Raw genomic sequence first — 12,533 nt, 5'->3', positions numbered from 1 at the left:
GTGACTTTTAGAAATCACCTGGCTGGTGTGACGAGTTATATTTGTCGTTATGCTATTGTGTTATTGTGATGTTCTCTAAACCATCGGCCTGTGCTTACCCCAATGTGATGCATGTTTTATATTGATCGTTTGAGATAGCTATTGCGATGACGTTTACCCCAAAATTTTATTTTGTAATAACCAGCGTGTTCTAAAATACGCAGAATTAAAGATATTGTCTCTGCCACACGTTATTCTAACGAGAATTTCCAATATTATTTTTTACAACAATGAGAGATCTTGTAAATAAACAGTTGCATTATTGATTCAAAATATTGCATGGACTACTCATAAGTGCCGCCGAAAAAAATACTTTTTGTTTGTAAAGAACGCGCGCTAGAATATACATTTCCCTATGCGCATAATACTATTGTTATTCTATACCCTCTGGTTACCGATCGCTGGAATAGCCATCTGGACAAATCTGCGATTAGCCAGAGCTGCTCTCAATCGTATATATATAAGATGGGACACATGGTCACAGAGGCGATGTTGCGGTGAGAGACAAAATAACAGCAGCAGAGACGAGCTAGTGCATTGCATTGACCAGCATCATCATGAGAATACAATAAAATAGATCCCACTTAATTGACAAAATCACAGCTGAGAATAACACAACTTGACACGCCAACAAAGATTTTCCGATTTCCAAGACCTTTAATTTTAACTCCACCGCTTTATAGCTACATCCACATTTATTTTTATATGAAGCGATTTACATATATATTTTTATAAAATAAACTGTAAGATTTTAACCAACTGTACCGTTAGCTCTAATGTCATTCAAACGACCATGGCAAACATTATGAAAAAAAACCAATTCACCACGAGAAATAGAAGGAATAACTCTGTGTTGAACAGTTGCGTAATAATTGGAGATTTCATGGACCACCTATTTGCACACCCATCAGCTAAAAAACTAACCTTTTTTGTTTAAAGGATTTGCGGTAGACAATGCGTCTATCGCAGATATATGCCCCTTTTATTAATGATCCCGAAAATTATCATCTTGCAGTCTTACTTTAAAGCGTAAACATATTTCATTGGTAAGTGATGCAATTAGTCTACCAACATCCTCATCTGTAATTTGCCAGAGCTGTCTTTATTAAATAATATAAAAGATACGACCCTTCATCACGTCTGCAATTGCTCATAGACGAGCTCAGACAAACAGACAGTATTCGATGCAAGCCGAGAGACACTTACATTTACAACAAAGGTATCAGTTGATTGTCAAAAAAGAATATATATGTACATATGTACATTACCACGAATATCCTAGCTACTCCACCAGCACTCAGCTGACACAAAGACTTCAAAAAAACGCATTCGAAATATGACATTATTTTTTCTACTGTCGTTAATTGTATCTAATTAAATAAGTTTTTTCGGCGTTATATTGGTTGCAAAGTCACACCCCTTTGGCCTCAAAACCTAAAAAAAATTATTTGGCTACAAAGTCACAACCTTCGGCAACAAACATTAAACATGTAAATATAGCACTAGAGTGTAATACTGCTATTAATACACAGGACAATAAAAAAGTGTTTTTAATTTAAAAGGCACTTTCAATGTTTTAATTTGACTTACTTTCGTATATAAATCAGATAACAAGGGGTTAGTAATTAATTGTTTAATCATAGCCATTGAATTAACGCATGGTTTAGTAATATGACTTTTTGATAACAATTATTCAAAGCTAATATTGCTTATTACTTATAAAAATGAATATGGTTAAAAGATTTAGCGCAGCTGATTTAATATTTTTTTATTGTAAAAAGCCAGAAAATAATCTAATTAAAGTCGAAGCTGCAAATTAATTTTGCATTCACGAAAGGTAAATAAAGATTTCACCACACTAACATAATAACCCTTAAATTAATAACATTCACGGAAAAATTAAAAAGCTACTGAACCACTAGTATTTTTCAGAATCAATTTGGGTATTTACTATACTGCTATTTAAATATATTATATGTTAAAATAGCAGCTTTATAAATTAGTATGAGTTACAGTAAAATTAAATGATCAATGACTAATGCTAATAATTAACAATATCAGGAAAAGTAAAGCTAATTTTATTAATCCTAGTACGAGACTACGCTTAAAGTACGAAAATTTTGCTGTTGACACATTTTCTAAATAATTAAACGTTATTAATCGCCGCTTAGCGTTATCGCAGTTTGGTCAGCTGGCCACTCGATAGTACAACAATGATAATAATACATAATATTTAATATGTATCTATATTTAATATATAAATATATGTATATATTTAAGCATAATCAGTACCTTGCTCGATGTGGTCCCACGCTGGGGGAGTCGTACGTGGAGCTGGCCGAGAGATCTTTATCGGAAATTCGGCCATTCTCCATGCCAAGAATTCTGGTGCATTTACCTGAAATTAGAATAGTGTAATTTAAAATTAGTTATGTGTGCGTTCTAATCTTGTAATCTAAAAGGCTATTAATTACGGTTGCGGCCAACTGCTGTTCTATGTATTTCAAAGAAAGAATAGGATTTTTATATTAAAAAAGTCGTAAGACGTATAATTAATCATTGCTAATTTTATATTAATTATATAAAATATATAAGGTATTAAAGAAAAAATTATTAGAATAGCTGACGTTGAATAAAATACTATAAAAATATTTATATATATATAAATATATATACTGTAGCTACCCATTCATGAAAAGACAAAGTTTATAATAAAAAAATTAGGGCATTAAAAAAATGTAAATTCTATGATAATAATATGTCGTTTTTGTTATACCTGTAAATACACATCTCAAATTTTAAAAAATTGAGCAATTTATACAAAATTGTACGTTATATGAATTTCTTAAAAATATATTTTAGATACTACTGCTATTAAAAACATTTGTTAAATAATTCATAATATATCCATGAAGGTCAAAGATGGTCAAAAATAATGTCGAATGGAACATTACGATATCAAGAATAGGTCTTAATGTGAGTAACCAGCAAATATAGGCGATGATGTCTTGACTGCAGAAATGGAAGCAAATCCTACTCTAACTATTCATTAGGTAACCGAGAAACTTAACCAGTTCGACACAATAGAGAATTGTTAGAAGATTGGAGAGGCCTGCAGACAAGGTGTATGTATAGCGAAAAATACAAGTCGGAACATATCCGCATATCCCAGGAGCTTCTGGATATTGAAGCTGCATCGCATTTCTCTACCATTTGATAACCAGAGATGTAAAATAGGCGTTGTACGACAACAATTCTCGTAGAAAACAACGGATATCCAAACATCAAGTAGCAAAATCCAAAGCGAAATATATGAAAAAATGATCAATTATAAAAACAGAACAATATTTTGTAATAAAATAAATAAATAAAATCTTTTTTTTTTATTTTGACCCATTAACCAATGTGTATTATCACCAATGAAACGGCTTTACGGCTTCTGGTCTTCTCAAAACTCTTGAGCAAAATACGATATTGGATGCTATATATGGAATAGCACAATCTTGGTTAAAAGTAAAGCCAGTAACACTTGTTCAATCGCGGAGAAAAAATCTTTCTAACGTAGAAATAGATGTATTAGATTCTGGAGAAACTGAGACATGTCCTAAAAATATTAATTGGGAAAACGTCGAGTGGTTTTATTGCAATTTAAGTAATCATTCATTCAAGTAAAAGACAAATAGTGAAAATACAAGTAAATACGAAACGGCACTGACTTCTACTAAAATTTTACTGGACTATATTGATCTAAAGGGATTAAAATAAAACGACATAATAGCTCTTAAAACAATTAATACTGATTTTTTTAAATAATTGATGGCTTCTCTAAAGCTAACGAGAATCGCAAAAAAAATTAAAATCTAATTGAAAATACAATACACCTATTTTAAAATTAAATAGAAATTAATAGTTTGTGTTTTTCAATTAACTTTATTTTAATATTAAATAACTTTTCTTGTAGTTGTGCTACTAATTGACTTGGCTATAATATTAAATAAATTTATTAAAGAGGTAAATTATTTTTTCATTGTATATTTTGCTGACAAAAATACAGAAACTACACAGATTACTTTTTGTTATGCAATGAATGCTTAGTATATTTTTGAGACATCATATACTAGCGGGTTTTAATTGTAAATATCGCTTCGTAGAACAATTTTTTTTATGGTAATTAATTACAATATAATCTGAACGTCTGCTAAAACCTTAATTAAAAATCTGAAACCGCTGCTTGTACGCCGCTGAGTCTTTCTCTCCCTTTCTTTCTCCCTCCATCGTCTCAACGGATGCCACGAATTTATGTAAAATTCTACGTATAATGTATTAAATACGACATCTAGTGGAAAATTGAGGCAGCGATGTAAAATGATTTTTAATTCCGTGCAAAATCGAATTTGCGTTTGATCGAGCAAAATAGAGAGAAAATTTATTAAGATGCATGCCTCAGCGTGTGAGCGGTATTTTTAGAATGAAAATCTTAGCATAAGTTGAAATCGTGCAGAAAATAATTATTAAAAATAAATAACACTTGAAGTTGTATTATCATACAAAATAATTAAAAAAGGTTTAAGATATCAGTATAAAAATGTGGATATTATATTATTTATACAAAAATAGTACTACTAGTGCTATTTTACACTGGACAGGCATGTTATGATTTTATTTTTTGTGGTTAGCGCGCTCTTTATATTAAATATTAGTCTAAAGCCAAAATTGTGACAAATCTTTTAGAGCAAAGTTGCAAAAAATATATTTATTAAATTTAAGCTTAGAGTCCAAGTGTAAGCGCAGTTAATAAACGCTAGATTTTTAATTAATATTACTGTCCTGTTTACTTTGAAGAGGCGGTTGATAAAAAAATTTACAAACTAATAAATCATATAGAAATCTTAAATATAGATAAAAAAAAAATAATCAATTAACAAAAAGAAATGAATTAATAAAAAACTAAAGGTCAAGCAATTGTTACGTGGTCAATTACTTGGAGCTTAGTTATTTTTAAAACAATGATATAAGTTATTCATGTTCATTACTTTTTTTTTTAATTAAGTCAGTTTGATTTTATTAGATTTTAATAGAAAATTTAGACGTTAGTTTTGTTAAAATTTAATCAAAAAGGTTTAAATCCTATAATCTAGGAAAAATTAGTAACATCTAGGACTTGGATGTTATCTGATTTTTCGAATTGTATCATAGCTACGAGCTTCATACTCACACTTTGATACATAAAGAAAGTTATATTATAAAAGAATAAAAAAATCTTGCAAAACTTTAAAAATTGACCTATTTGAACCTATACATATGTAACAGTATAAGTAACTTTTGCCACGTTTGCGAATGAAACGTAATTTTAAGGCTTTAAAACAGATCAAGCCATAAATTGAAAGCTTTAACACTCGATATAAGGTCACGCATCCGTAAATAATCGTTACGATTGTTTTTAGACTTTTTCACTAAGTATAACGTAATGTACCGTGAATTTATTTTAAATGTAATGTACTATGAATTTATGCTATACAGGTCTTTAAAAGAGTTTTATTGTTTATATTTTTTTATTCCTAAAAATCGTATTTTTTCATTATCTACCTTGATCTTAAAAATCTGTATATGTAGACCAATTATTAAGTATTTATATTTTTTTTTAAATTATTGATCCTAATATAATAAAAAATCATAAGCCTTTAACTTTTATAGTTATTATGTAAATATTTTATATCATATTTTGCATTACTAATAGTAATTTTTTTATTAAATTTTTAAAAGTGCATAAACTTAAGACCCACCCTGTGTAACAATTGTATTATATTCATTATTGGAATTGTTATCTCTACCCACGCTAATTGCAATTAGCATCCTTCAGAGTCTTGGCGTTAATGAATGATTAAGGAAAACCATGTTGATCAATCCGGTTTACAATAACAAATGTTAATTAAAATGTCTACATATCAAATACATCTAGTGTGCGGTGATTAGAGTATTAATAGCGAACCAAACAAAAATAGATGATCGTCTTTAAAGCTGCAAAATAAATAATATTACATAGGTATATAAATGAATTTGTGTATTAAACACAGGGTTTCCCAAAATATGTTTCGCGATATACTGGTGCTCTGTTGAAATTTAATCAGCTGCCTTTTAAATGCAGTACAATATTACTGTTTCAAGATCTTTCTACTGACTTGGACTTTGCAGTGAATGTACATTGCAAATGTTTAAAACCACATATGTCTCAGGACTGGCTGTACTACAAGTATCAGTTCGATACACATTTGATAAAAGTATTAAAGAAGATTTACTCATGCGCATATCTACAGGCTTGGCCATAATAATGGAGCACCCTAATAAATGTGTTACATCTTAAAAATCGTAAAAATCAAAATTGAAAAATGACTGAAGTTGCTTTAAGTGTTTGTTTCAATTTTATTCTTAATATTTAGTAGGCCCAACCTAAGCTATAATTACCGCTGCAACCCTTTTTTGGCATTCTAGCAACTTATGACTTGCGGGTGGACGGAGACAAAGTTTTACATTCAATCTGAAATTTTTCTCGCAGCTTAATTTTGGGTTTGCAATCGTGTTGGGTAACCTTTTCTTTTAATCTGGTTTCTGTGTAGGCCATTCTAAAAGCGTCAAACCCTTTGACGCTTTTAGGAAGGCCTGTTTTCAACATAAAAATAATATTAAAACGTAACATTTTGTATTATTTAAAAATAGATTTTTTAGTAGGTACAATTTCGTCTAGTTTCCTTTTGAAGGCGTCAGTAAGAGGGATTTTTGCAACACTATGTGTTTAGTAGTTGCTTGTTAATGAATAGTACTTATTTTGAAACTTAGTCTTTTTTTATTTAAATTGTTTTTTCAAGCGAAATTTTAAAAATTCTTTAAAAACTATAACTTTAAATTTCCTACGTTTGCCAAAATTTAAGTACACGTTTTTTCTGTATAGAGAAGCTAATACAAATCTACATTATTTATATTATATTTAAAATCCCGTATAAAATAAACATTTTTTTTCTTAAGTTAGAAAAATATTTTTTTTAGAATTTGATGATTTTTTTATATATGTTGAAAAGTGTTTTACAATTTAAATCAGTATAATCAATTTCGTAGTTCTCAAAATTTGCTTTCATATGCTCTTCTATCTGTCAAATGCATGCTGCGAACAATTAGGTGTAATTAAATAAACAGTGCATTTTTCTTACACAGTGTTAATTGAAGATGCTATCATACAAAATGATGCAGCAGTTAGAATTATAGACAATATAAACACTTTAAATTATGAGTTATCACGGTTATTCTAAAAAATTACTACTGACTTTCTACGATCAAATAATAAAAAACAAACAGCAGTGATTTGGCAATTAAAGATTTACATTCCAAAGTTAATTAAACATATTACAATGGTAGTAATAATAAAAAATCTCATATTAGTACAAACAAAAAGTTGCATTTTACATACTATATAGTATTGTTTACAGCTAATTTTCAGAACCACTGAAAGATCTAATAACATTTACGTATGGCAAACAGTTAAAATATGACGTACAACGTCAGCTTAAGAAGTGATGCCAATCTACGTTTCTAATCCTCTCAGGTAAGTTCCGCTAATTTTGATCTTCAGTTGTCGTTCAAATTTTATTTATGGATTATATAAGTAGTATTAACGTGTTCATGTTTAACTCTTGATAAGAGTCTTATTGTTTTTAATTATTTTTCAGAAGCAATGTTTGAACAATTTTATGACCTATATGACGACAACGTAGAATTAGTATATATAAACAAAAAGATGAAGTCAGCAAGTATTATCCTTTTCTAAAGGACATACTACATATGTTTAATGTAACTGAATACCCTGAATTTTGCTGTTCCAAAAGAGAAATGATTGCACAGAAGAAAAATTGATAAAAAAAAACATGACATAGATTCATATTTTGCTACATCAGAATTAAAAATAAGCCACTCTTAGATATTTTGGCTACCGATTATTACAGGTATACAATCACATATTTGTAACCATTGGTAAATATCGTTTATTAGATAAAATCTAAGAAACTACACATTTATAAGCTGTCCGTTGGCTGATATACATAGCGTTCACACTGCGACAGCGCTGATTTGATCGACATTAACTTTCAATCCTCATACATACTATGTATATATTATTCATACTCATATTAATCATTATATTAATAATAGTCAAATCTAATTAATATGTGCATTAAGTCAGAATCAATGATAATTTTTATGTATAAAAAAGAAAACTCACTTTTCGGCCTCGAAGCCCGTCGACGGGAATTCAAAATTTGAAGATTTCATTATGATTGTTTATCTAGTTTAATCAATATATTATTTTAATCCTTACACATTATGTATATATTTAATTTTCATAGTCATAACATACCTGGTTAATTAGCAATCCGAATATGTATATTTAGTTAAATCAAACATAGGGCATGACAATGTAATAAAAATTATTGTCGCATAGAAAAATTTTGTTAATAAATAATAAATATTTAAAACTGTTGTCACGTTACCGACGGCCATCTTGTTTTATATTTGAATGCTTATTTTTCATTGGTCGACAACAAAAGAATTCTTTAGCGGAGGCTCGAAAATCATAGTGCTAACTATATTTTTATTTTAATTAATTATAATTAAATATATTTTCTTTATTTACGTGTATTATTATGTACCGGGTCATATAAAGCAATACGATATACAGATTAGAATATTAAGCATATAATGTTTCATTTTAAAGAGTACGCGTCAGGTAGCGAAAGCAGCTTAAAATAATTATATATATAAAATACTGAAGTGAGATGGATATATAGAGGAAAAGAACGAATAAACTTTATGAATTTGTGTGGGTTTTAGTGTTCTTTAAGGCGCTAAATAATTTAGGACAAAATTTTATTGAATTTTTAACAAATCCTTAATGGTTAAAAAATCTCTTATATCTGCTAAATATTTTAATAAATTGCGACAAAATAAATTGTCGCAATTTAACAAAATTGTATCTTTCAAGATAAAATTGCAATTTTGGTTGAAGACAGTTGAACAGTATACTTGTTTTACTACCTTGCATGATGTTTGGAAAAAAAATTTGAAGTAGGTGAAGAAGTTATTCCTATAGTTTTAAAACCCTCCCATGACTTAAAAACAACTGTTTATCAATATTTTCTGAAAGTTAGTCAAAACGATTTCTGAATTCAGCAAAGCCAATATGCTTAAGTACAAGTGATTTTGAAAACCTACTTAGTTTAATAAGTGACAGCAAAAAGAAAAATAAATTATTAAAAATATGTTTCTGTTTCTGTTACAAGATTCATTTCGAGATATACGCCAAAATGTATTGTACCATTTACAGACAATATTTAAATAACTAATGATACAACTGAATTTAGCTGTAATTTGAACAAAACAGTATTTTATAATTAAACAACGAATGTCTAAAAATAAACCAACTTTTTAAATTTGTCACCAGTCAACAACGTTGGGAAACGCTGATTTAATGGGATTTTTTTATCAAGTAATCTACCAGTAGCTCACGTGCGCTAAAAGCTCGGCAGGAAAGTCTCGCGAACAACTCCAATTAACAAATTTCCATTAGATAATCGTTTTTTCACGATCCAAAGGGACGCCGGCACCCTACTTTTTCTATTCGGTGGCTGAAATTGCCCCGAGGGTTCATTAAGCGTACGAAGCAGCCGGATTGAACTCATGCCAATGGATGTATCATTAAAAACTAAGAGATAGAAAACTTGGACTCTTGAATGCACCCCCCTAGATCTGAACCGAGAGTTTGTCGGTTTGTTCTATTTTGAAACACTACCCGACTGAATATTTGTGCGAGCAGTGGAAGCCCGTTTGGCTAATGATACTCAGTCGCCGTTAATTAGCAAATGATGGGATCTAGAAGCACCGCAATAGTTTTTTTTTTGCTGGAACTTCAGGAGTATCTATTGGTGTTGAATCAAACATTTTAAATCCACCGCTGCACGAGAGAGCAACAACAAATAAGTAGCTCCACCGACTCTAAAAGTAATCAACATAAACTTTATATCCGTAAGTGAAAATTCAGATAGTACATATCAATTTTATTATTTTTCATTTACTATATACTTAACTCTTAACTCTTTTCTGTCAATGTAGATTTTTCAAATCAGTTGTTTTGCCAATTGAGAGTACAAACAAATTTTAAGATTAGGTGTTCTATGTGTGGCATATGCGTTATTTTTCTTCTTCTTATCAAAATTACTGCAAATCTTAGCGATGCATTCGATAAGATATTTTTATGCGCATAAAATTATAGTGCCGTTATTTCAATTTTTATCACAAATCTAAGCATCCTGAATTATCAAGTTTTTCCAAAGCTTCATAATGGCCATTATATACATAAGTTTTATTTAATATATCCTTACATATAGGTATGTATTTACATACATAACCAAACACACACTCTTTAACAAATGTTTTATTTAATATTCACACGAAATGGTCAAATTAACGAATTATTAATAAAAAATACAAAAACAACTATGAATATTTTAAATAAATAAACACCATCTCACATGTTTTCTACAACCTTTCATAGCTTTCGTCTAAAACATTAAAAGCTGGATGATTCGTGCAAGAGGAGCGCTCCAAGAATAGAGGACGCGATCGTGGCTCTCTAAGGCACTCCAAAGCTCGAAGCCGAAAGGCACCTAGCATTGACGGATTGTCGAAACATCCCCGTACCATCGCAATTTTAAATGTGCTTTATATAAAGTGAAAAATTGTATTTTAAGATTTCAGACAATGGAGCCACATTCGAGGACGCTACAAACTAGAATATCGTACAGGATGCGAATCGCTAATAAATTTAAAATATGATACACGCTGCGCATAACAAAGCCAAATATTATCTACACCTTATCGCAAATTTTGGCGAAGCGCTTGCAAAATTTCTATTCCTGCTCGAACGTCACTCCCAAGTATTTCTGCTTAAAACATTTTTGTCCTAACTGTAAGAAAATTTCGCTAGCAATATAATCTGGAAATCAGAGCGAAGAATACTATAGTTTACATACTGAGAGCTGTAAATTAAGTAGCTAAAAAAAAGCTAATAAGACCAGTTATTGCTTAACTTCCAAAGTGATGAATAGGTACCTGCAAAAAATATTACAATGGGCACTCCCAAAAATTCCTAAAACGCAATAAATTTAATGTAAAAGATATTTACTTTATAAAAAAATATAAAATGCCTAAAACATTTTCGACTTTTTATTTCTCTTCTCCGTCGCCCTCTACTTCTCCTTCATCGCCCACGTAATTCTCCCGGAGTCAGCATTGCCACCGAAGTTTGTCCATCGCACACCGGTGGGCGAGATTGACCACTTTGGGAACCTATGGGCTAATAGGACGATAGCGGTTAGAGTTGGGTCGGTTTCCGGTTTTCGTAACACCATTACATTGGCTTGTTTCCATGCATTATAAATGTAAATACAATCAAATTACGCGTTTTTAATGTGAAACATAAACTAATAACAATTAATTTGCTTTGTCAGGTCAGGAATCGTTTCTTAGAGCTTTTTAAAAAAGTTTGTTTGATATAGGAACGGTAGAAATTTCATTTTTTATTTAATATACAACAGCCATTTCATCACTTCTGCAACTATCTTGTCACTTGATAAAAATATGTATATTTTCTTGTCAATATGTTTACATCACCTATGCATTTTACCACTGTTTCATACACTACATATTATTTTCTTCTATGACTTAATTGCATACGGCACACAGCTAATATGAGTAAAGTTACATTCGCAACATTGTCTCGGATTGCAAACGAACATTTAGCGCTAATGATGAATGTTTGTTTAAAGTTGTATGCCAAACAAGCTCCGCGGTGGTGTAATTGTTCGATCGATTTGTAAACGTTCGGCGAGTGTTTCTCACGGGATGCGGGAAAGATACGTGGTTTAGCGTGTGGTTTAGAAAAATACTTTTATCTTCTTTTATAAGACAATTCCCCACAGTAGTTAATCAGAAATTTATAAATAGTATAGCTATGTGCCTTTTGGGGTTGATAGATTTTCAAAAGTTTAGTGCGGGACAAAGGTTCACCAAAAGAGAATTATACAATGGTAAGCGTTGGACAATATATTAGTATTAAAAGATCTCAAATACTGACATTTTAGCGAGAGATTTATTGTTTTTTTAGTATATTTTAAATGATATTTATGTGTAATTTTTATATATATAAATATCATATTCAGTAGCAAATTTTTCAAAAATATCATTCGTAAATTTGAGCTTTTCATGTGTATGTATGTGTCTGTCTTGACATGAAACACAGACAAATACGTTTCAAACACGTGTTCCATGCAATAAGTTTTAGTGAACAGTTCTTGAACAACGTTAGCGCAGCGTAATGGTTAAACGTCTGTGACATTAAATTCAGTTATCCTCGAACAAAGAGACGTCATCCTCGAACACCAATATGTCCCCGG

The 12,533-nt window shown here is 30.2% G+C and overlaps 1 protein-coding gene across 1 annotated transcript in view; it reads right to left on the bottom strand.

Annotated features, from left to right (window-relative positions):
* Positions 1–12,533, bottom strand: part of Ddr (discoidin domain-containing receptor 2) — a 187,782-nt gene that overhangs the window by 146,936 nt on the left and 28,313 nt on the right. The window contains exon 4 of the mRNA XM_088188380.1: positions 2,332–2,437. Coding sequence (XP_088044506.1) covers positions 2,332–2,437 — 106 coding nt within the window. The remainder of the gene's footprint in view (positions 1–2,331; positions 2,438–12,533) is intronic.

This window comes from Plectrocnemia conspersa, unplaced genomic scaffold (genome assembly GCF_051122295.1).
Source record: "Plectrocnemia conspersa isolate PC_06_02 unplaced genomic scaffold, ASM5112229v1 ptg000006l, whole genome shotgun sequence".
Classification (NCBI taxonomy): domain Eukaryota; kingdom Metazoa; phylum Arthropoda; class Insecta; order Trichoptera; family Polycentropodidae; genus Plectrocnemia; species Plectrocnemia conspersa.
Note: the sequence above shows the minus strand (reverse complement) of the source record. Positions and strands in the feature narration are given on the sequence as shown.